General features: G+C 43.9%; 1 protein-coding gene across 4 annotated transcripts in view; it reads right to left on the bottom strand.

Annotated features, from left to right (window-relative positions):
- Positions 1–1,179: 1,179 nt before the first annotated feature.
- The window catches only part of Cflar (CASP8 and FADD like apoptosis regulator), a 49,851-nt gene continuing 25,069 nt past the window's right edge, over positions 1,180–25,961 (bottom strand). For all 4 annotated transcript variants that reach the window (XM_034498531.2, XM_076931862.1, XM_076931863.1 and 1 more), the window contains 5 exons: positions 23,174–23,228; positions 18,542–18,591; positions 17,754–17,835; positions 6,133–6,640; positions 1,180–5,214 (listed from right to left, as the gene is read on the bottom strand). In XM_034498531.2, the coding sequence (XP_034354422.1) occupies positions 5,076–5,214; positions 6,133–6,640; positions 17,754–17,835; positions 18,542–18,591; positions 23,174–23,228 (834 nt within the window). In that variant the 3' untranslated portion in view covers positions 1,180–5,075. The remainder of the gene's footprint in view (positions 5,215–6,132; positions 6,641–17,753; positions 17,836–18,541; positions 18,592–23,173; positions 23,229–25,961) is intronic.

Consider the following 25,961-nt stretch of genomic DNA (forward strand, 5'->3'; position numbering starts at 1 on the left):
ATACAATGAAGTTCACAAACAGACCCTGAAAATGCAGCCCTCTGACCTTTGTAAAGCATCAAGCAGTTCAGTTGGAAAATGCTCTTTGAGTACATGATGCAGAACAAGCCAAAGAGCATGAAAATAAACATCTTCATAGGAATCTTAGCTTTTAACAAAATTAACTCAAAACATCACAGATGTGTAAGATACAAACTATTACAGTGTCTAAAATGACCTTCATCTTGGCAATGTTTTCTTTGGGTTTTTTTTTTTTATTACATTTACTGATTTTTGTGCAAATATCCTTCGTGGGGTGGGCGCTCTTGTGGAGATCAGAGATGGCTTTCTGACGTAGGAGCTCTCCTTCCTGGGGTTTCAGGGTTCAGCCTTGGCAGGAAGCACCTTTCTCACTGAATCATCTTGCTGCCCCTAAACCCCATTATTTTCCTTCGAGTATGAAAGTCCAAGGGTAGGTAATCTGGGGGCGGTATGTTTATTCTGCTCCTTTTTCACCAGGGATGGGTTTGAGTCTGACCCCAAACTTGTGGCAATTCTCCTGCCTCTGTAGGAACTACTACCATGCCTGGCTGATTCTGCTCCTTAATGTTTCCATCCAACAAGGCTGCCTCTTGTTCACCACTCAGCTACTCCTCATAGTCCTTTTCTCCATGGTTGTTGAGGATAGCAAGGTTCATCATGTAGCCAGCTGGACAAGGCTGACCTCAAATTCTAACAAGAATAAATGGCATAAGACCATGATTAATCGTGAACAAGTGCTCCTTTACTCTGTGGGGAGAAGGGCTCAAGTGACCCCACAGAAGAGGGTGTGGGCATGAGTGGACCATGAGAGGAAGCCTGGTAAAGTAGAGCTAAGGCTTGAAGCCCCAGAGACCCAGAAGGGACGGTAGGAGCTTCACCTGCTCCCAACTCCATGCCCCTGTCATGTAGCCACAGAGAGAATTGTGGCCATCAGTCACATAGGGGCAGAGCCCCCAAGTCCCTCCTCATGTAGATGAGGCATCTCAGGCCAAGGCAATAGGGAACACCTGCTGTCAGACCCAACCTACCCCTAAACCGTATATACGATCCTATCAAGCTTGAGTCCATACCCTAGTGTGGGATGACTCTGGGCAAGCACCACGGTACCCTATCATCTTCATCTACGAAATGGGAAGACATAATAATGAAGGCAACATATGCTGTATTAGTTCATTTTTATTGCTGTGATAAAGTATCACAATGAAGGTAGCTTATAAAAGACCAAGTTTACGTTCACAGTACTAGAAGGGCATAGGCTGTGATGGCACAGCAAAGGCATTGGAAGCCCAGGGAGAGACAAGAGAGCTCATATCTTGAAGAGCAAACATGAAGCAGAAAAGGCAAACTGGGAATGGTAAAAGTCTTTAAAACCTCAAAGCCTGCCCCAGTGACATACTCCCTCTAGCGAGGACACACTCTCAAACAGCACACCTGGGGACCAAGTGTTTAAATGCCTATGAAGTAATATATGTTCTTACTTATACATATAATGTTAATAGTGACATAAAATTTCTTGGTAGCCCATCATAACTATAGACTTAACCAAATGCTTGGCTAACTATTAGTTTGAAATATTTTAGTGTACATATCACTTATACACTAAAGATCAGTGCCTTAAAGAGCTATATTAAGAATATTCACATACAAGTTTAGAACATTTTATTTAAAGTGGGTATTCGTTGTCTTCTGAACATACTTATCTTTTAAGATGTCTAAAATATTTCAACAAAACACACAGTCGGTGGAAAAAAAAAACCTAATTCTGTGCACAAAAGGAACAAAGAAGGAATCAAAGATCCTACTACTAAAGTGAGGGGAAGCATCCTGCAAGATAACTAGATAGAGGAAAAAAGTGGGGCCTTCAAAGCTCTCCACATCAGGGCCACACCCACCTCCTGACTTACCTTCTCACTACATACGCCAGCTTCAGCTAAAAGTTACACTCAAGGTTTCTAAAACACTTATGCCTCTTCTATATCATGACTTGCTAAATCCTATCAACTTTTCAAAGTTTGATTCAGTCCTTCCAAAAACAGCTCCTTCGTATCGTGGTCTAATTAATGATCCAACTAATTAAGAACATAGCTCAAAAAATGGTTGCAAACAACACACTTCGTTCTTGAAACAGTCCTGTGAGGACTTTCTCCCTCCCTACTCTTCCCAGATCCTCCCACCCTCCACTCCCCCACCCCCATGCTATTTCATGTCGTGCTCTCTCTCAAAAAAGAAAAAAGTTGAAAAGCAAAGCAAACAAACAAACCAAAAAAAAAAAAAAAAAGAAGAAGAAGAAGAAAAAAAATCAATAAAAAGACAAACACACGGAGTCCATTTTATGTTAGACAATGACTCCTGGGCCTGGGGCCTGCCCTGGCGCATAGTGGATATGTCCAGCGACACTCCACTGGAGAAAACAGATTTCCCATCCTCACACCTATCTATTGCACAGCCTTCTTGGTTGGACTTCCCCTTTGTGGGGATCTCTGCAAACACCTCAAACAGCAGGGTGTTGTTCCAAGAAAGGCGAGAAGGAAGTCTGGCTCAGCCTGACTCAGTGGACAGTTTTCCTTCAAACTTCTGGAGTCTGACCCCGAGTAGTTCGTTTTAGCTATATTTAAGCACAGCACAATTTCAAAATAGTTTGGTGGTAATTAATCAGTCCTGTGTGTACAGAAAGCTTAAGAGATGGCTATATTGAAACTTTTTAAAATATAAGCAACATCTTCCATACAGATGGGTTCTCTGGATTAACTGAGGAAGCAGTCTCAAGATAAGCAGTAGTCCTGATGAGGGTGTCAGGGAGAACAGACTGCCGATTGACATGAGCATGAGTCTGAGGGAGGTGGTGTGGCCTGGCCATACAGATATGCAGAGGCCACCAGCTATGAACCACACTGTTCCTGCCTTCTGGGCAGAAACAGGTCATATATCTCTCCCCTTGAAGAGGCAGCCCCAAGTGTTGAACATTCCTGGTTCCCCACACATTGGCCTACAACTTCTTACTCCCTTTCTCAGTGCTGGGCCTCTGTCTGGTTTGAACCTGTGCCATCACAGTCTCTGTGCGTTCACACGTGCATGGGTCCTGTTGTGTCTGGAAGATGCTGCTTCCCTGGAGTCATCCATCCCCTCTTACTCTCAGTCTTTCTGCCTCCTCTTTGGAACACATCCCTAAACCTCAAGGGGAGGGGGTTTGACTACTATTCTTTTTTTTTTTTTTTTTTTTTTTTTTTTTTTTTTTTTTTTTTTTTTTTGAGACATCGTTTCTCTGTATTGCCCTGGCTGTCCTGGAACTCATTCTGCAGACCAGGCTGGCCTCAAACTCAGAAATCAGCCTGCTTCTGCCTCCCAAGTGCTGGGACTAAAGGCGTGCGCCACCACCGCCCGGCCTTGACTACTATTCTTAAATACAGATAGAGATTATAGAATTAGGTTACTCAAGAGTAGGCAGAAGTAAAATAATCATGTTTTATAGCAGCTAATAAAGTTATATTGTGTTGGATGCACTGGAATTTTTCTCTCTCCTCTCTCTCACAAACACACACACCCACAACCTCATTACACAGCTACTACATACCTAGACTGGCTCAGAACATGCGACCCTTTGGCCTTGCCCATGATAGTACTAGTATGACAGGACTTTTGCTACTATGCACATTGCAAAAGTATTTAATAAATAAATAAATTCTACCTGCTCTTGTCACAGAAAGCTGGCTATATAAATTATAAATAAGACAATCTGTTTCACCATGCAACCATTTTTTTTTTAGCTTTTTTGATTCTTTGAGAATTCTACATTGTACACCCCAATCCCACTCATCTCTCCAGCCCTCTGTAATCTGTAATCTGTCCCTGCCAAAGAAAACCAAAAATAAAAACCAAAAAATAAAAAAATCTCCATAAAAGCACCTGTGTGTCACAGTGTGTCCCACAGTATACCCGTGTGTCCACACATCTTTACTTACAAATGTTCATTGCATTGAGTCATTGGTGTGGCTTGACGCCTCTGGCTTCCGGTACACTATAAATACTGGATCCTCACTGGGACCCTTCTTAGATTCCCCATTGTTGCCCTGTGTCATGGAGCTCCTTCAGCTTTAGTTCTGCAGGACCAGCCCCTTCACATGCTCCAGCAGATCACAGATGACGTAGATGCTGGGGCAGGCCAACTCAAAACCCTGGATGGTAGCCAAGTTGGTCAGCTCACCTGTTCTCCTGTTCCTTAGCCAACCAGGAAGAGCTCTCCCATTCACTGTTGTGCTCTTGGGGCTGGCTCTACTGTGCTGCCCAGGCAAGGTGCTAGCTACTCTCCCAAGTGCTACAACCTTCAAGGAGCAGGGCTAGTTCTCCTTCACCCACGCCATCGCATAGCTGGTGAGGATCAGGGCCAGCTCTCCCGTGCTCATGGTTTTTCTGTCTATATGCGTTACAAAGCATTGTACTATGAATATTAAACATACATAATGAAATTTGTCTTTGCAGAAAAAGAATATAAATGTGGAACCAGGTCACAGGAATCGGAGGCAAATGTGGCAAATGTGAAAGTCCTGAAGCAATGGGTACTTCTAATAACTTAATGAGCTAATAACCTACTAAGTGATTAGATATGCATACTTTAGCCATAGAAACAATGTACCTAGTCACACGACGAACTCAGATAAGTCTCAAGTTACATTCAGTGTCACTATTCAAATTGTGAATTATACTACTATACACTCATACATTAACTTAGTATAACTTGGTAGATAAATCCTCCCAAAATAATAGGTTTATGTCCACGCTGTGGAGAACATCTGACTAAGAAATGTAAGCAGGTAAGTTTACTGTGCCTCATAGTTTTAGAGGATTCAGTCCATCATTGTGGTAAAGGCGTGGGGCCTGGAGTGAGAGGTGGTAGGAGTTTAGAGATCATGCCTGTGCACAGGAGAACCAGAAGCCAGGACTCATGCTAGAGCTAGAAGCAGCTGTAAGCTTCAAGGTCTGCTCCCAAGCAATCAGGAGGTTTGCCAGCTCCAAGCCACCCTAGATGATATACCAAGAACTCAGAAGGCTTTGGGTTTTCATGTATGAGACAGGATGAGTTTCTTTCTCAGAGTGTGCTGCAGACTGAGATTGTATTTCTTCTTAGAAGACACGCCGCTGTTCCAGGCATACACTTTGTCCATGAGTTCAACATGGAGATCCACGAGTGGGCGTTTCCTAGAGGAAAAGAGAAAAGCAAAGTTTAACGATGTGCAAACACCGAAGAGAAGACAGATTGTCATTAGGGTAGAATCAGCAAACAGGTATGAAAGTCCTTTGAAACTCATGCTTTTTGAATGTTCTGTAAGTTGCTCAGCAAATAATCCAAACAATTTGGCCATACTCTGGCCAGAGTCTCCTTCCACAGAGACAGAGGAATTTTATTCTGAGAACACACCAGCTAGGGGATAAGCCACCTGGATACCCCATGCAAAGAGAGAAAGACTATAAAGGACAATGCTACCCCTGGTCCCTGGAGCATCTACTCTGGAATGCTGCACCCCTCCCAGCCCCCCACACACTGCTGAGCCACCACTGCAGAGTCTGAGAAAGCTAGAGCAGCACCCGAGTCCTTGGAATACAAGCGTTTAACTGAGAGCTCAGCAACATTGTCATCCTTTGTAATTAGGGAGCAAATTTTAAAAGGCCAATTAATCCCATACTTGAACATTGTAGCTTCATTCTAGAAGCTAGAACAGTGATGGTTCCCTCCTCCTAAGAAACATCAAAAGTGTTTACAGTCATCCCATTATCTGTGAAAACCAAGACCATCAGTGGGACGATATCTGAAACAGGGTCAGCACTGAACCCTACAGTGCATACACTGTGCTTTTTCTATAATACACACCTATGTGAAGCTTGCTTTATGTTAGGAGAGTAAAATAAATATATCCAAAATACAAGCTGACTAATGTGAAGTGTTCATAAGCTGTGCTGAGTCTGTGTCATCCTCCGAAGCAACTCTAACTGGGGAGGGGAAGTCTCTGTCCTGTGGAAGTCCATCGGACCAAGCATGGTGGTGATATCCATCTTGGTGCAAGGCAATAAAGATGTGCCCAAGGATAAAGGTGATGGGCACAGACCTCGGTGGCTCACCTGTCTTGCTTCAGCTGCTGGGAGAGTTTCTGCAGATACACAGAGGAAGAGCTGGAGGACTTCTCCAAGTGAGATACATCTGCTGTGCACAGGCTCCAAAAGATATCAGCTTCTGGGTGAGTTGTGCAGGGTCTGGCATGCAGGGGCTTAGAGTCCACATTTTTTATTGCTGGCCCATCTACCTCCAGGCTGCTATCTTCCAAGTGGCTACCTAATGACTCATAGTTTTGAATAAAAAAGAGCTTTGGTTTTCCTCTGAGAGAAGGGCACGTGTCCCCCGTGAACATGTTCTTGACACAATCCAAGGAGAACCCTGAGTGCAGGTCATCTGTACCCATCATGCTTTGGAAGCCTCCTCGGCTCACCAGAACACATACGAAGCTGTCATAGTCTTGATGCTGGGTCATACAGGCAAATCGGCGAATAATCTGGGGTATTTCATGCGACCTGGGAAACAAGAAAGGCTGGACACGATAGCCCAGGGAAGTGAAGGTCTCTTGAAGATATTCTGCAGAAAACCAACAGAAAACAACACAAAAGTGAGAAGAGCCGAGAGACATTGGGTATGACGCCTAGCCTGACCTGATCTCCATTACATATGTGTTTCTATGTAAGGATACTCAGGGGCCTCCCAAAAAAAGCAGCTAAACATGAAAAGTGCAACTTTTGTGCCCCAGGTTTCTCATGAAGGCACGTTCTCTGCAATACCACTCTTTCTGCCCACAACCAAGACTGAATCCACCCAACGCCACTAAACCAAGAAAGAACAAAACTGCTGTCTTGTCAACCAAACTGAAGGAGAAGGTTTGTTCTTCAAAGGGTTCTTTCCTCAAAGTACATTGGAATGAGCGGTTTGCGTGGTGTGAATCCGGGTGTGCGTTTAAATGGCAGTCTGGGTTATAAGTCTCCTCCCCTTGTGGATTTATACAGAGGCCCTCAGATCTCAGTCATGACTATTTATAGATTGCCCAGTTTCACTCCTAGTCTCCAGGCATCTTGGGCTGCCTCTGCCATAAAAGGAAGTACACAGTAGCAGAGTTTAAGCCCAACAAGCTTTTCTGACCCTGACCTTGGACTGCAGGGCCATAAGAAAGGTGAGACTCCCTAGTGAGCTTTAGAGAAAGTGTTTAACAGCCACCAACCAGAAAGAGTGCTGTAAGGATTAAGCAATATAAATAACGACATGGTGTTATCATAAATAATATTCATTCTTATTCCATTGCTTAAAATATTTCCACATATTCTAGAAGTTTCTGTGGCTCTAGGTCCTATCAAGTTCACTTTTTTCTCATCTATTCACTTTGCCTTTACTAGGAGAATAAACACAACCTCTTAAATCAGTTGATAATAAAAAAAAATGGGAATTTCTTTCTCTTCCCCATTCAAAACGTCTACAGCACTCTCCCTCTCCCACTGCTTTTCTGTGCTTTAACTGACTGATGCCTCTAGCTCAGAATTTCCTGGGCAGAAAAGCTGCTCTGTCCTAAACCCAGAGACTCAGCAAGTATCTGCTTTAGCTTTCCAGGCAGCCAACAAATGGCTCCTCCAATCCCAGTCAAGCCTTCAGTTGGCCCCGGTGGACTTTGAGTGCCTCCCCCGAGACTCTAAGCCAGAAGAATTCCCAAAGTCCTGACCCACAGAAACTGTAAGAGATATAATCAAATGGATGGTTTGCTTAAGCCACTTAGTTGTCGAGTGATTCGTACACATTATTAGATAAATAATGCTCTCTCTTATAAATACGAATGCACAACCATCTTTACTTAAGACTGTACATACTTTTATCCTCTGCTGACCCACCCTGGAAATTAATCATATTCTCTAATGCTGAAGAGAGATAGAAAGGTACAGGACACCATTAAGCTCACAGTTAGCAAGCATCTTATTAAGGAAATGGGGAACATGGTTTACAGGTTGCTGACAACCTATTAGATTCCTCGTTCTCCTGCTAAGATCTGCATGGTAGAAATGACCAGCCACACTGACCCACCCTAGTCATCTCCCTGGGGTGCAAGCGAAGGTTAAAGCACAGAACTATACCCAGGTTGGGTCCTAGAAAGGAAAGCGGGAGAAGCTACTTTGGGACTTTAACCACTTGGCAGGAATAAAGATAGCCTAAAGAAACACGTGTGCCCCTCCCTGTCCCAGAAATGATAATCACCCCCGGATCTCATGCCAGGAGGAGGAAAGGGCTGCAGCTTGGTGACTGGTCGGACAGATTTGCAGGAGAGACTGGAACAGAGGCAACAATGACCAGCTGGGCCAGACCTATTCCAGGAAAGCTTAGTTATGCAAACCTCCTGCCTTCTACCTAAACCTCACTCATGGCTTAGGGGTTACCAAACCTCTTTTTCCTCTTCCCAATGTGGCCACACTTTTTCTGCCTTTCACTCTTAATTGTGTTTTTAACTGATCTACTGCAGAAAACTTATTAGCACCGCAACAGCAAGCATCTCCTAGATAACAAGACCACAACCCCCCAGCTAGCTCCTTTCTCTTGCTATGGCATATTCTCTCCTCTAGGGGGCAGAAGTAGCCAGGGAAATGCTGGCTGGCTGGCTATCTTCAAAACCCTCTTTACTGGTAAGGCCTTGGTAGAAAGCCCAGTGAGGCCTCTTGCCCAGGCTGATGTGCACAGGTAAAGCAAAGGCTGCTCCGTACCTTCTAACACCTTCCTTCTCCTCAGGTTCAGTGGCTCAACTTCAGCTTCAGAGGGGCTAAAGTGTAGGATAAGCACCTAAAGTCTAATGCACAAAATCCTTCCCCAAAACAAGAGGGGAAAGGTAAAGGTCCCAAATGCCGCAACCACACCAAGAAGAACCCCAAATCTGTGTGGTGCTTGGGACAAAACAGAGCAATCCTCCAATATGGCAAGGGCAAGTGAGCCATCAGTCAGCCATGGACGGTCACAGCTGGCATGTCCTCTGTTAGATGGCAAGGCCAGGTCGGCAAGGATGCCAGCTAGAGTGGCACATACATCAGCATTCCTTTCCTCCTTGGGCCAGCAAAGACAAGCGTGTAGGACTGTCTGATTTATACACTGTAAGGAATGGGGAGGGGGATCGTGTAACTTTGAGTAAGTTAGAGCCTCCATTTGTTTATCTATGAAATGGGAGTAATTCTAACACCTAAACCAAAATGGTGGAACCCGGTGGGGTTTCTGTAAAGATACTTCCAAACTGCATTTATTCAAGCGTAAATGATTAATTTGAAAAGAGATGAAGGCGGCATGTCAACCCGTAAAACAGAGACCCCACTAGACATCTTCTTCATAAGCACCACAGCTTATGACTTGGATGGAGGTCTCCTTATTCTAAAGTAAACTGGTCTTAGGGCAGACTCTGTGTTCCATGTATGGCTTAGCTACCAATACCAGTGCTTACAAATACAGGAAGAAACAATTGGGTGCCAGGGAAATAAAACTTTAACAAAATAAAGAAGCACCGCTTCTCCTTCTCATCCTCGACACCCCATGCCCAACCCAGCTGCAGCTCTGCAGTTACAACTGCTTCTTAGAAGTCAAGTCCCTGGCCTTGCAGTTAGTACAAGGTTGCCAGTAACCAATCACAGGCTCGGGGAAATGCCAGGACCTTATTCACTTAGAATTCATTCATTTATTCATTTAGAATTCATTTTGAGTTAAATAAGCAAATTCCCCTCAGCACTTTCTAAATAAAGACATGGAATAAATAAGAGGTGATGTCTTACCAGTCTATTTACCAATCAGTTACTGAGTGCCCTTCATAAGCCATGACAAGGTGAATCAGTGAAACCCAAAGTGGGCAGGATACCCTGGGAGGGGACAGGAGTTCTCCACCATATCACACAGGGAAGGACAAGGCTAAAGTGGATTCCTGAGTGTGTCCTCATATGGAGGTTACAGGTCAGCCTTGGGTGCCCTCCATCCACCTTGTGTGAGAAGCTCTTTGCTGTTCTGTCCTGTGTCTGTCAGGCTAACCAGCCCAGGAGCTTCCAGATGGTCTCTCGTCTCCCCACTCCCCCTTTTTTCCCCATTTGTAAGCATGCACCTTTACCCAGTGAGCCATCTAATCTTAAAATAAGTTTCTTTCTCCCTTCCTTCCTTTCTTCTTTCTTTCCTTTCCTTTTTTGTAGGCATGAGAACAATTTGATTTTTATATAAAAAAAAAAAAAAAAAAAAAAAAAAAGCCCAGGGTGAGGAAGCTATAAATGTCACCAGCTACCAGAAACAGAGTAGGGAAGAAAAGGAAAATTTTCATGCCATTTGAGCCAACATGGAGGTCTGACACATGACCGAAAGCAGCCACCTGATATCTGTGGCTTCTCTATGGGAGGCGAGATGCACACACTCTGCACCTGGGAGGGGAACCAACTACTGTGCCCACAAACTTGAGTTTTACTAAGTTCCCTTCCTTGTCTTACTAGAAGCTATGGCAAGGGACGCAGCTCAAGCACACAGCTCGCTGGAAAGCAAGGGGACAAATGCGTGCACGTGGATGACCAAGTGTCTTATAGTCCAGTGGGGTCAGAGGACAAGTAAGTGGTCACTGACACAAAGGGCAGTGTGGTCACTGACACTGGAGCATTGTGGGAAAAGCTGTAACTTAAGCCAGAGCCTGAAAAAACAGGGCAAAGGAGAGGAAAGTCCCCTACACAAGCCGCTGACAGGGCGGAAGATGCTGGTGAGGAAAGACACAGCTGGGGCAACAGGTGGAAGGGAGCAGGACCATCTGGCACATATCCAACTTTGCACTTGGTCGTCTAGGCCAGCCAAGGCCTCACTGCTCCAAGCACACACTCAAAGCTACAAACCATCTTTTATTGTTGGGCAATGGTGGCTCACCCCTTTAACCCCAGCACTCAGGAGGCAGAGGCAAACAGATCTTTCTGAGTTCAAGGCTAGCCTGTTCTATGGAGTAATTTCATTCCAGGATAGCCAGGGTTACATAGAGAAACCCTGTCTCAAAAAGAAAAAATAAAATCTTTATTACAAAGTTGACTACCAGTAATTCTTTCCAGACTATCTTGTATCAGGAGAAAACAATACCAATGCTACATAACCCGAAACAGGTTTCTGGTATACCCGAGATACAGATCCATGACTGCTCATCCAGAGTTCTAGCACCTAAAACACTTGACAACCTTGGGTTCTGTCAAGTCATTTTCTGGGAAAGCCTCTCAGGAGGGGAAGAAGCCTATCCCATATCATGAAAATATCCATTTGGTTGCAACTGAAATATTAACATACTTGTCAAAGGGGCTACCCTGAAGCCTAGAACATGTAGCACGCTATCTTTTTAAACTCTGAAATATGAAGGCCTCCAACAAGGGCCCACAGACCCACACATCTTAAATATACCCTAGGTTTAGGCCTGGTGAAGTGAAGGCCTTAAAGGGAAATTTCATTAGTAACGTTAAGCTTTGGGGCTGGAGAGATGGCTCATCAGTGGAGGGCACTGACTGCTCTTCCAGAGGACCCAGGTTCAGATCCCAGCAACCACATGGCAGCTCACAGCTACCATGATCTGACTCCTTCACATAGACATGCTCGCAGGCAAAACATGAATGCACATAAAATGAAAAGAAATTATTTTTAAAAATACTGTTAAGCTTTTAAGCAAATGTCTGCTTGGGTCCAGAGGATAGATATGTCCAGAAAACAAAAAGTACCTCAGTGCACACTCGTGTTCCCAGGAAGAAACCATTCTCAGTGCACTGATCCCAGGAGAACCAGGAAGGGCCAGAACTGTCTGTCTACTGCTCCTCTGAACACAGCTTCCCTCCACCATCTTGGATATCACTTGTGCCTTCTCTCCATGAGCAGAGACCATAGTGAGCAGTCTACTTCCCATGCAGAAATGTTCCTGTTATATAAATGTTACTACAAGGTTCTGCTTGTTCCGTTAGAAGTAAAACACACACACACACACACACACACACACACACACACACACACACACACACACGGAGGCACAGAGCAGCCCCTAGCCTGTCACTGCAAGAAGAGGAAGTTTCTTCACATAACACTACAGTGGAAACTGCAAAGTCTGCTACTAAATGTGCCTTAGTCAGTTAAAGCATAACAAAGATATCAGAAGCAGCAGCAGAGGAGAAAATACTTTCTCTTAAAAATCTGCAAATGTGTGCTCTCTCTCTCTCTCTCTCTCTCTCTCTCTCTCTCTGTGTGTGTGTGTGTGTGTGTGTGTGTGTGTGTGTGTGTGTGTCTGTCTGTCTGTCTGTCTGTCTCTCTGTCTCTGTCTTTGTCTCTCTCTCTTTCTCTCTCTCTGTGTCTGTCTGTCTGTCTGTCTCTGTCTCTGTCTCTGTCTCTGTCTCTGTCTCTGTCTCTGTTTCTCTCTCTCTCCCCCCCCCCCATCCCTTCTCTGTGCCTGCAGATCAGGGCACAGACAGCTCTCAACTCCTCTGGACCCACACCTGCTATTTCTGCTGCCATGTTTCCTATCCTGATGGTAATGGACGAAACCTCGGAAAGTCCAGTGGAGCCCAGAGCATCCCTAATGACATTCCTACCCATGCTGAGGGCCCAGGGTTGGAAGAGGAAAGCCTTGCTGTGGAGAAGGAAGCAGATGGGGAACTTGTATCCCTGGGAGCCATCTGAGGTCCGCTCTGACTACACATGGAACAAAATGCCAACGTTTTTAATGAGGACTGGGATGAGGAGCTGAGAGCAGGCCAAGGGGAATCCTCATGATACCAATGAAATCCAGAGGAGCAATTCTCAAGAGATTAAACCTTGGGGATGGTGAGCCCTACAAGGAGACACCATGTACGAGCCCCGTTGGCACCATCCACCTCCACTGACAGCACATTATCCTATGGTGCTCTCTGAAACAGGACAGTCTGATAGTGCTGAAGACTAAGTGTTGCTCTCTGCCTTGTGGAGTGCCTGTGTCCTCCAGATCAACGGTTGTATCCTGTGTTTGAGGTGAGATATCCTACCCAAGCCATTGCTCCTAGCATCCTCAGTAAGGGCTACAGACAGGTGTAAACTGGGGTCCCACTGATCTTCCGTTTTGTTGTTATGGTTGTTAATGGACTCTTTAAAGTGTGTTACCATTTTTGTCTGTGCCAGAGTTATATTCTTTATAAATAAAGATGGGGAAAAAATAAATTTACAAAAAAGTCTTACAAAATTTTATAAAAAAAAAATCTGCAAATGTTGTCATTTATACAGAACCCCCACACACACCACACACACACACACACACATACACACACACACACACACACACACACACACACACAGAGCCAGAGCCTTAAACCAGGCCTTGCATCCACCTGCCAGTGATTGGAGACATTTGCTTCTGCATGCCTAAAAAGATCAAGATGAGGATAACCAGGACCCAGCAAGACCTGGCTCTGTCAGTTTACTGACATAGTTACCCAGACACCATGAATGTGTTCTTTAATTCTCCCAAACTGGTGCAATGAGGCCAAAATCTTTCAACACTGCTATCTACCTCAAGAAGAGGTCACTGACCATAAGGATTATTTTGAAGAATAATTTACCAGAAAGTAACCATGTCTTTTCTCAGTGGCTCTGAGACCTGCATGTGCTCCATGCAGGGCCAAGCATGATGCTTTGATGTAAGACAGTCTTTGTGGGGAGCCGACAGAAGGCAGCTATCATCCTTGCAGCTATCTTGAGCCATATACCCTGACAAAAGACTTGATTACAATAGCCTACAACAGCTGAGCACACTCTGATAACATCTTGTTTTAGATACCCAAGATCTTCCCTTGGGTGTGTGAGACTTAAAGCTGTGATTTAGAGCCAAGACTTAAGGGTGTGACTTAGAGATCAGATTTAGAGACAAGACCTACGGGTATGACTTAAGGGTGTGACTTAAGGGCGTGGCTTAGAAGTGAGACATATAAAAGTCGAGAGGCAGACAGAAGAGTACAGTACAACTTGGAATAGGAATTAGGCATTGAGGAAGAAGACACTTGGACTAGAGAACTTGGAAGATTATTATTAAGTATTAGGCACTAGGAGTAGGCACTTGAGACTCGAGACAGGCAACTAGGATTAGACACTTGGAACTTGGAGGGACTAGGGACTAGGAACGAGGGACTAGGAACTCAAGACTTGGGACTTGGAGAGAAGAAGAGAGACTGAAGAATAAACGGGATTGAATCACACTCTGTCTGATCTCCATTCCTCGAGTCCGTCCTTACTCTCTCTCTCTCTTGCTGAACCGTGACTAAATAAGGCTACTAAACTCTAAACTTTTTTTTTTTCCAGAGACAGGGTTTCTCTGTGTAGCCCGGGCTGTCCTAGAACTTACTCTGTAGACCAGGCTGGCCTCGAACTCAGAAATCCACCTGCCTCTGCCTCCCAAGTGCTGGGATTAAAGGCGTGTGCCACCACTGCCCGGCTAAACTCTAAACTTTAAAGGACTGGTTTTTGAAACACAGCATTAACAGAAGAGGGTATTCTACCAACACAACCACCTTCAGAAAATACTTCCTGAGTACCTATGTGCCTGGCACATCAGCTGCTGGTGACACATGGTAAAACAGACACATAAGTTCTTCCATCTGCCGTGTAGAGCTTACATCCGTGCAAAGTGGCTAAAAGCATGGTCATACACTACTACCGTTAAAGCCGTTAGCAAAGGACCTGCTGCAGGGGAGAGAGATTCTATCAAGCAATACACTCTGTCAGTCTATCTTGCTACGGCTAGCTACATGCAGAACCTTCATTTCAGTTGGCAGCTATCTTGTCTGTTTATTGTCTGACCCCTGTGCACCAGCCAAATGTTAAACATTTTGCAAAATTAACTAGACTGAGGACATCCCTTACAATAACGCTAGGTGAAGGGCTCTAGTATGATTGAAACAGAAGGAAGCGCCAAAGACGCTTTGCAGCAAAGCACGATCCCAGCCCTAGAGTCCTCGGTGGAAAGTATCAGGAGACACGGAGCTGGAGGTACAGCAATGTGTGAGAGGAGACTGTCCTTCCACTCGGGATGGTTACTGCCTTCCTGTTGTTCTGAGCCTCACAGAGGGACCTGGGACCTCTCAGCTGCCAAAGCAAAGTGCAACACAATTTGAACAAACCGGTACCATCTTGTTTCTTACCTGCAGATCAGCCACCTGAGCTGGGAAGATTCATAAGTGACCTCTAACCCAGTTGTTTGTTTTATTCTCAAAGGCAAAGAACAATGAGTCAAGAGGCCCCTGATTCTCGGGGAGGAGGAGCAGCTGAAGCATCCTTTACCGTAGGCCAGGCCTACTCTAGTCAACACACTCCATGTTCAAGATGTTGCCCTTGGAAGGACTACACTGAAGATCTGCTGCCTGGAGCTCCACTCTGCGTGCGTGTGTCGGGGGAGGGGGTGCGTGTGGGATCATACATGTGGCATGTGCATATGTGTTGAAGCCAGAGGTCAACAGTAGCTGTTGCTACCTCACTTTCTGAGACTTCCACTTGAAACCTGTTCCCTCTAAAGTAACTGGCTCCATCCCACTGTGCCACTACATGTGGGGATGGACCCACTTACCCTGGAACCCAGTGTAGACCTCAGGCCCTCCGTTCCCCTTACTCCTCTAAGAGCAGACTCGATAAACTAAGTGCAAAGCCATGCTGTGCTATGGCTTAGTCGTTTTTCCACTAAAGTCAAACGAACAAAATAAGAAAACTAACATTAGCTTATACTTTGTTCCAGACACTGTCCTGTGTCCTTCATGAGTATAATCTCACTCTCCTATCACGTGAGGGAAGTTCTGTTATGAACCTATGTTATAGCAATGAACCCTACATCACAGGCTAAGATGCAGCAGAGCAATGATTAAAATCCAGACAGTCACTGCCAAGGCCCAACTCCGATGCTCTCCTACAATGGGAGAAGTACAGCTATGCACACATAGAAGAAATACAGCTGCCCAGGAACAGAATGCAGCACAGGCCCTAGGTGTTAGTCATGAATAGCTGAGTTTTTTTGGTTCACGACAGGTTGTGACTTGATCTTTATGAGTCCTGTAATATAAATATAGGTACAACACAGGATGCTCTGTATTTCAGACATTTCCTGATGATGAAGGAAACAAGACCAACCACAATTGAAAGTAAGAGGACAATCCCACAATGTCCTTTAGAATACTCAGTGATTCATTGAGAAGCTATTTCCTCATTCTTCTATGGATGCTAATAGCTAAAATGGTGTCTTTAAGAGTTAGGGTTACTATTGCTGTAAAAAGACACCATGACCAAGGCAACTGTTCAAAAGGAAGAATTTAACTGGAGGCTTGCTTACAGTTTCAGAGGCTTGGTCCATTATCATCACGTCAGGGAGCAGTCAGGCGTGGCTCCAGAGCAGTAGCGAGAGCTTTACATCCTGATCCAAGGTGGCGGACTGAGCCTGGTGTGGGATTTTGAAACCTGGAAACCCACCCCAATGACACTCTCCTCCAACAATGTCACACATACTCCAACAAGGCCACACCTCCTAATGCTTCTCAAATGGTTTGTCAACAGAGAACTGATCATAAATATATGAGCCTATGGGGTCGTTTTCATTCAAACCTCCACAAATGAAAAGGTCATTTCTCTATAGCAAAAGAGATACATTGCTCATGTACCAAAATAGGACATGAGAAAGTGGGACTGTAGCTGAAATCTTGGGAAATCCAAGATTTCAGGTTGCTAATTCAACCTTCTCTTAGACTCTCTTTTTACAGACCTCCCTGTGGTAATATTTCAAATGAGTCATTGCTCTGACTCATTCTAAGGAATATTGAGAGACACGAAAGTCATGAACTACAGTGATCACTCATCTGAAGGAAGGGGAGATGATTAAGCACAGCGGTATCCTAGGGATTTAGGTTCTTCTCGTTCTCTCTTGATGTGATTCAGACTGCACCGCACATCCAACAACTGAGCAAAGCAATCAGGTCCAAACGATGATGGCTTACGGGCAGATCAAACAGAGAGAAGCCCTGAGTAACGTGACGTGTGGCTCAAACACTATCTACACCCCTATGTTAACACAGACATTAACGTGTTTTTACTGGCCCCCCAAAAGACTTTCATGGTCTATCCAGGTGAAGTGAAACATCTAACAATATTAGAAACCAGAATGCCTTTCATTATAAATGTCTCTTGCAGACCACGACCACCCCTAGCCACATTACCCAGGATACACAGATAAGACAGGTAAAGACACACCAACTTCCACAACTTAGAACTTGTTTTGTATTCCCCAAGTTCATCTCATGTTCCTCCTAACACATAGTTCCATTGATTTATCTATGTCTGTTGTAGTTAGCTCAAGCCACGTAAGTACTGACCAACAGAAAGTGGGTAGAGATGAGACACATCCTTCTCGGGACTTTCTCTAAAATCTATGATGAGATCCGCTACACAGTCTCTATATAGCTGTCAGTCACATACAGAGGACCCTATAGAAGACTCCAAGGCCTCAAAAGATGACAGGACCATTGGCTGACCATATGGCATAAAAAGCTCCCTAGCCCCGATCCACACTAGACTATGACATGGCTGAGAAGGAAGCAGCTTAATAGAGTATACTTTGAGATGCAGTTAGTGTCTGCCATTCTGACAAGTCCAACTTGCTTGGTCATGATCACGCTGTAGGTGAATCCCAGGCTTCTACACGTACCTGTGTCATTGCCAATACAATCGATGATCAAGCAGATTCCTAGGGGCTTGCTCTGCATCCTGTAACTCTCTTCATGTATGTGCTAGAGAGAAAGGCAGGGATTAGAGATGCTGGATACTTCTCTGAGACTTAAGGTCTCACTCATCCATTCTTCTGGTTTGTCTTAAGCATCCCTTTGGCAGGTGAATCATTCAACAGACAGCCTGAAGTCATCACAGCCAACATTTCCCAGTAACATCAACTTTTTCCTCTGTCATGGTAATAAGCTTATGACAAACAGCTATTTCAGTCCTCACTTAATTTGAATGAGAACTGTAATTTCTTTACATGTGTCTTAGCTTTGCAGAATAAAAGATAATTTGAAAGAGAAGGAGGATGGGTCACATGCCATCGTAGAAGCCTAAAGTAGCACCAAGAATCAACTTTCTAAGCCAGTCCAAATGGAGGCTTTCCACTGTCTGAAAAGCTGTCAACCCAGACAAAAGCCAGACAACAGCAGCACTGCCCACTTTTATGTTCAGCTGTCATGAGAGCCATCACTTGGACTTTCCCTGCATTCCAAAGCTCCTTCAAGCTTTCCACTTGAACATAAATTTTCTTTGCTATTTTCAAGGTTCCTATTCACTGAGTTCTCAGGAGAATTATGCACAAGCACCCAGTTGTCACAAAGAATTTTAAAGAACAGTTTTGGCTGGGTTTTTTGCTTATTTGTTTGTTTGTTTTTAAGACATCAGTGTACTAGTATGTACTCTTGCATGCAGTACCAAATCAGAGAATTTATTCTTTACCGGAGGTAGAAAAGCTCCTGATTCCTGAATGGATGTCTTCACCGGGTTTCCTGGGGGATAAGAGAGAGAATCATTTACAAAGTAGAACTAAGCCCACGCCCAGGCTGGCTGAGTTGTTCAATCATGACTGTTTTGTTTGCCTGTTTCTTTGTCTTCCTATTCTTTCTCTAGCTAGACTCAGCCCAAAGTTCCAACCTCACACAGAAGAGCCTGACCCAAGGCAAACTCAAGAGCCCTGCTATTCCAGGACTATGTAGAAAAGCCATGACAGGCAAGTGAAAGCAGCAGGCCTCTTCCAGGCGACTACCAGGTGGCTGGTTTTAACCTGATGAGGAGAATTCAAAAATGTCACTTCACTATGGCTTTCCTACATGGGCCAAAACTCTGGAGAACGTCAAAGGGAAGAGCGTTGGAGTGTGCAGGAGAGGGAGAGCGTCTGCATGTGCGCTCTGTACAGAGCAGATGGCCAATGTTTTCATAGTTCAATGATGCCGGGAGATGATAAAATAAAATGTCAGCGGCAAGACAGAGCTCAGCAAGCCTGGAAAGTGCTGGAGCCCACAGCAAGCTCGGCTCCACAACAATGACTCACTTAGCCCCCACAATCGGGGGTGGGGAGGGAGAGCACTGGGTTCGGAAGCCACCACGAAAGGGCTGGCTCACACCTCAGCGCTGAAGAGCTGTCATCTCATTAGCTCTGGGCCAAGACTGCTGCAAAGTGAGAAATGGTGTCTAAAGATAGGGGGCGGGGGGGGGGGGTTACCAGCATCTGAAAGATCCCAGGAAATGAACTGGGTTGTTTGTTTTTGTTTTGTTTTTGTCATGGTTTTGTTTCAGAGGTGGGCTCTTGATATGTAGCCCAGGCTGGCCTCAAACTTGTTCTCCTGCTTTGGCTAATGAGTGCTAGGGTTACACAGTCCTGTGCAACCACATTTCACTTTGAATCAATCTCTCCCTCCCCCTGCCCCTCTCTCCCTGTCCCATCCCTGTCCTCTCCCTCCCCATCTCCCTCTCTGCATTTGTGCATTTATGCATATTCATGATTGTGTGCAGGTGTAGAACACCCCCCCCCCCTTCACTCCTGGAGGCCAGAGGTTGATGTCAAGTGTCTTTCTTAATCACTTCCCTTTCTTTCTTTCTCTCTCTCTCTCTCTCTCTCTCTCTCTCTCTCTCTCTTTCTTTCTTTCTTTCACAGAATCCCTGTTTCTGTCTCTCCAGTGCTGAGATTATGGGCATGCACCACCATATCCAGCTTTTTATGAGGGTGCTGAAGATTGAACTCGGGTCCTCATGCTTGTGTAGCAAGCATTTCACCAACTGAGCCATCTCCCTGGCCCCTGAGAAGAGCTTTCTAAGGGGCAACTAGCAATATCCTTTAAGATAAATTGTGCTTTTTAGAAGTTTATTGGGTTGGTTGGTTGGTTTTGTTTTTGTTTTCAGGGGTTGTTTTGGGGGGTTTTTGGGGGGAGAGTTGTTTGTTTTGTTTTGTTTTGGTTTTTCATGACAGGGTTTCTCTGTGTAGCCCTGGCTGTTCTGGAACTTGCTCTGTAAACCAGGCTGTCCTCCAACTCAGAGATCCAACTCTGCCTCCCAAGTGCTGGGATTAAAAGTTTGTGCCACCACCACCCAGCACTTTTAGAAGTTTTAAGGAGATAATAAATCATAAATTTAGAAAAATGTGTTTCAACGACATCTATCGACTAACTGCCCAGGCTAGGAAAAACCTAAAAGTCACAAACATAAAATTGATTATGTCAATTATGATACATGTGACTGCATACTTTACAATGTTTAAAAGGCTAAGAGTAATTGTTATGCATTTGACACATCCATGAAATGTATGTATATTAAAATGGATGATGAAATAACATGGGCTTGATACAGAATAACACGTATAAACACTTTCTTGTCATTGTCCCCTGAAGAATGAAGTGTAAAAGCTACAGCATTTCCATTGTATGAAGCAGTATAAGTGATCTAGAGAAGGCTTAAGTGTAGCAATGCATGTGGACAGGTTATATGCAAATGCTATATACCCTGCTGTTTAAGAGACTTGAGCATCTGCAAATTGTGGTACCCACAGAGAATCCTGGAATAAGTCACCTACAGACACTGAGGGACACGTGCATATACTCCGGGTTAAAGATGAAGAGGTTTAAATAACCATTGTGGGATCAATGGGTGAGCACTTAACCAGCATGCATGAGGTTATAGGTTGAATCCCCAACAGCAAAATGAAAATAAAAGCATATAAATCAACACTAGCTGGGTGTGTTGGCCTACACTGGCAATCAGCCCTTTCGAAGAGGAAGGTTGGCCAGGCAGTGGTGGCGCACGCCTTTAATCTCAGCACTTGGGAGGCAGAAGCAGAGTTCAAGGCTAGAATGGTCTACAGAGTGAGTTCTGGGACAGCCAGGGCTATAAAGAGAAACCCTGTCTCAAAAAAAAAAAAAAAGAAAAGAAAAAAGAAAAGAAAAAGAAAAAAGAAAGAAAGAAAGAAAAAGAAGAAGAGGATGGTTGTTAATGTAACAAGACCCTTTCTAATAAAAATTAACAATAGGATAAAATAAATCAAATATTAACTGTGGCTATCTCTGATACATGAAATTAGGAGGGAATTTTGCTTGATTTTCTTCTGTTATATCAATCAATCAATGTTTATTGCAACAGAAAAGAGAGCCCATGAGATGAGTGGCAGACAGTGTTCTCTGACTGCATAGCCTGCAGTCATGTACTCAAATTATTCTTCCTTAGAAAATATGAGTGTGACATGGCATCTCTGCTGAAGATTTAGAAAGGGCGTGGTAAGGGGATAGTCACCACCACCACCACCATCCTGATCTTTCAGTAGGAGCCATCTGCAAGTCCAAACTGACCTGAATACATGGCTTGATTATCTTAAGCTTCTTAATTTAAGGCAAACTTGATTTGGATGCTTTTCGTTTTATTAGTGAGTCAAGTCCAAGTCAAAGCAGACAGGTGGCTCTCCTTACAGTGTCACCAGGTGGCAGAAGCCTCAAGTACTCATGTGGACCACATGATAGGATCACAGTGGAAAGAACACGTTTGTTTTACATTTCTAAGCAAGCCTCCTGGGTCTCCCGTTTTTTCCACTTTAAACAGCATTCAGAATGCTAACTCTTCCACCTCTCCAGTGTTTTAAGAAACAGGCTGTCGCTTCAGAAACGAATTCGGTTCTCAACAGTTTTCTCTGGAGAGAAGAACGGGTAGGTAGGAAGCGGCAGGCGGGAGCGGCGCCATCTGGCTAGTCAGGGTAAAATGGTTCTCAGTTTCCAGGAGCTCACATAGCCTGCAGGCTACACAAGCTGCACCCACAAGGTTTCTATCAGGGCGCCGCCCAACTCAAAAACGTTCCCGCTGCCAACTCATGTTTGAGCCCCTCTACTGCTCACACAGCAGATTCAAAGGCTCTTGGGTCGTGCTGCCCTTCATCGAGGCATAGAGAGCCCTTGCTGGCTTGCAACACAAGCCACCTCACCAGTGTAAGGCTGAGTCTTGACTCTCAATTTAGAAAGGCCACAGTATAGCAAAGAAATGCTTTTTAAAAGTGATGTTCTGTGCTGGAGAGATGGCTCAGAGGTTGAGAGCACTGGCTGCTCTCCCAGAGGTCCTGAGTTCAATTCTCAGCAACCACACAGTGGCTCACAACCATCTGTGATGGAATTTTCTGGTGTGTCTGAAGACAGAGATAGTGTTCTTATTTACATAAAATAATAAATAAATAATTTTTTTTTATATAAATGATGTTCTAAGCCAGGCATGGTGGGACATTGTAGTCCAAGCCCTCAGAAGACTGAAGCAGGAAGATTGTTTTGAGTTTGAAGTTAACCTGAGCTACATCATAAATACCAGCCCAGCCAGGGCTCCATATACAGCAGGGTTCTACCTCCACCCCCACATATAAATATAAAAATAAATACACAAATAAATAAATGAATAAAGACTTCAGGAAATGCCACGGCTAAAGTACCGACATTTTAAGAAGAGAACATGTAGGTTGAAATAAACAGGCTTTTAATTGTATGGTTTTTCTTTTTATGAAAGAGAGAGACTGTCCTCTCTGGAGTTTCCAGTTATCATGGTTGGATTAATGTTTAACATGGTCTGGTTAAGGGCCATTTCAGAAGCACAAATGCCACAGCACTCACAAACACTGCCAGCGCGATGCACCTGATGAAGTCAGTGCTATTAGATCCAGAGCGCTAACTCAGAGGGCATTTCAGGGACATGCTTCTGCTCTTTGAGAGCTTAATTGAAATATGTGAATAAAAGAAACAGCCAGCTCTAAAATGGAACTTTGCCTTTTTTTTTTTTTTTCTTTTCTTTCTCTTTTTCTTTTTTAGATGACAGGATCTCACGGTGTTGCTAAGGAGGCTGGTCTTGAACTCCTGGGCACAAGACAAGCTCCTACTTCAACCCTCTATGCTAGGTCAATAAGCATGGACCACCAGACACCACAATGTGTAATTTTTTTTTTCCAGTGCTGGGGATTAAATCCAGGGCCTCATTCATGCTAGGCAAGTGCTCTACCACTGAACTATATACCTCAGCTCCTTGTGCTTAAATTAGTAAGCATTTACAAAGAATAGATAAAAGAAATTGATGGCTTACTTTGAATGCCACGGTGTTCCACAGATCTTGGCTCTTTACTCAGCCCATTCTGGAGCTTCAAATATAAAAAAAGAAGGTCACACTGTGTTAGTTTCTTCAGAGGCTCACTGTGTTACACCTCTTTAAATAGCTTGATATTTTTACACAGGGAGAAAAAATAAATAAAAATATCACCTTCACAGTTACCTAAAAGTGTACTGCAGGAACTGTTAACTCAGGAAATTCCACACTATATTGTCAAAGATCAAATCAGTTTCCCAATAAGAAATGAAAACATTAGGAAGGTGCAATGCATAGAATACTGCTTTAAAACAGCTCTAAGCCAGCTCTTACTGTCCAGCATGCGTGTTAGAAGGTCCCAACTTAGAATATGCTGGGACCCGAGACTGCCACTATTCTAATCTATTCCTTTAACACAGACAAAGCACAATTTGACTGCAGGTGTGAGTTTTAGGCCATAAACCTCTGTCTATGAATCCCAGCTCTGCCAGTTCATACCTTTGTAGTCCTCTACCTCTTTACCTGCTAACTTCAGCTACAAAAAATGAGGATAAGAATAGAATGGCACCTGCCATATATATGGTAGTTTTGTTTTGTAACGTAGACGAGTGTTTTTGCATGCATGTGTGTGCCTCTGTGTGTGCCTGTGTCCATGGAGAGCAGAAGAGGCATAAGATCCTTTGGAACTAGAGTTAGACAATTGTGAACCACGATATGGGTGCTGAGAATCAAGCCTGTGGTCTTAAGTGCCAAGCTATCTCACCAGCTTCAGCTAAAAAGGGTATTCATGGTGTTTAAATATTCAAAGACACCCAGCACAGTATAGCATGCATGGAAGCATTTAATAAATGTCTGTACCCAAAGCCCTGGGTCCAGCTGGCAACACCACAAATTAGATAAATAATGTCCAATTACGGCTTTTGAAAAAAATGAGTCCCAAGCTACAAAAACAGTGATATGTGTATATGATTCATGACAATCAAGAATTGAACCACTCAGGGCTGGAGAGATAGCTCAGTGGTTAAGAGCACTGACTGCTCTTCCAGAGGTTTTGAGTTCAATTCCCAGCATCCACATGGTGGCTCACAACCATCTGCAATGCAATCTGATGCCCCATTCTGGTGTGTCTGAAGACAGCTCTACATATACATAAAATAAATAAATAAATAAATCTTAAAAAAAAAAAAAAAAAAGAATTGAACCACTCCTGAAAGACTGAACTGACCCTTCTCTCTTCTCAGAGGGCGGAACTTCTGTAAGATGACATCACTTCCTGCCACCATCTGATCAACAGCAGCTTACCTAACCAAAGAAGTACATTATCCATTAAGCTGTGTCTGAGAGTATGTCTGTGTATAAACTGAAGAAAGACATGCAAGCTATGGTTCCCCCATCCCTGGAATAATCCATGACTTAATCAGAACCTGGTCATTGCCACCCCACCACAAACAGATGCACATTGACTTTTAGGTGCTATTGAAAAGGGATCAAATCAAAGCTAGACTTTAAAGGCATTATAGTGCAGTCATATAACTTCTTTTGATTTTGTAGACTCTTGTGTCAGGTAATGAAGAATTTTAACCACAAATGACAGCATACATTATAATAACTACATTATATATAATACATTATAATCTCCCAGGTGGTGGGAGAAAGAGTTCAGAAAACCCTAAAGGATCGTACCTAAGGGTATTGGAGACTAGAAGGACAAATTAAAAGCTGTCCCTAAGCAATGGGATGACTGTAGCTTATAGATGTAGTGGGAAAGAATAGAATAAGCACAGGGCTGGGCTGGCCTGCAGGAGGAAGATGTGGGCAGACTGTGCTTTAGACGTGTCCTCATGTCGGTGAGTGAGTGGGTGGGGCAGTAGACTCCTGAACAGCCATTTAGCTTTGTAAGTCTATTGCTCAGTGCGACCTATCACTCGTGTTCTTTGAGAAACTGCTCATAAATCAGGAGAAATGTTTTCATGATACACATTTATAAAAGTGTTTATAATTCAACCAGTCTAGTCTAAACCCACCTCAAAGTCCACATAACTTTAAAGGGGTTAGGTTAATATTTTACCACTGTTCTTCTCACAAGAAAAGACTGACCAGGGAGCAAGCACAAGAGGATCTGTCCTCCTCAGAACAGAACTATAAACAACCATGTGACATTCATGATCATTAACTAGAAAAAGAAATCTTCTGTTGTGTCACTCAGTTAAAAAAAAAAAAAAAAAAAAAGTTTGCCAAATTAAAATGACACTCAGGAAAAAAGGCAAACGGGAGACTGGAGAGATGGCTCAGAGGTTAAGAGTGTGGCCTGCTCTTTCAGATGACCTGGGTTCAATTCCCAGCACCCACACTGTGAATCACAACTGCCTATAATTCCAGTCCTAGAAGATCTGATATCTACTTCTGACCTCAAGGGGCTCCTGAACACATAAATTCACGCAGGCACACATGCATACATGCACATTAAAATAAGTAAGTAAAATATTTTCTTTTTTTTTTCTTTTTTTCTTTTTTTTTTTTTTGGTTTTTCGAGACAGGGTTTCTCTGTGTAGCCCTGGCTGTCCTGGAACTCACTCTGTAGACCAGGCTGGCCTTGAACTCAGAAATCCGCCTGCCTCTGCCTCCCAAGTGCTGGGATTAAAGGCGTGCGCCACCACCACCCCGCGTAAAATATTTTCTAATTATTCTTTTTAAAAGCAAATGCACGAAGAGATAAGAATCAGGAAGTTTATTTTGCAGCATTGTTTTCAGTAACAAAGGAATGGAGGCAACGTATACATCAGCAAGG

This window comes from Arvicanthis niloticus, chromosome 3, assembly GCF_011762505.2.
Source record: "Arvicanthis niloticus isolate mArvNil1 chromosome 3, mArvNil1.pat.X, whole genome shotgun sequence".
Lineage (NCBI taxonomy): Eukaryota > Metazoa > Chordata > Mammalia > Rodentia > Muridae > Arvicanthis > Arvicanthis niloticus.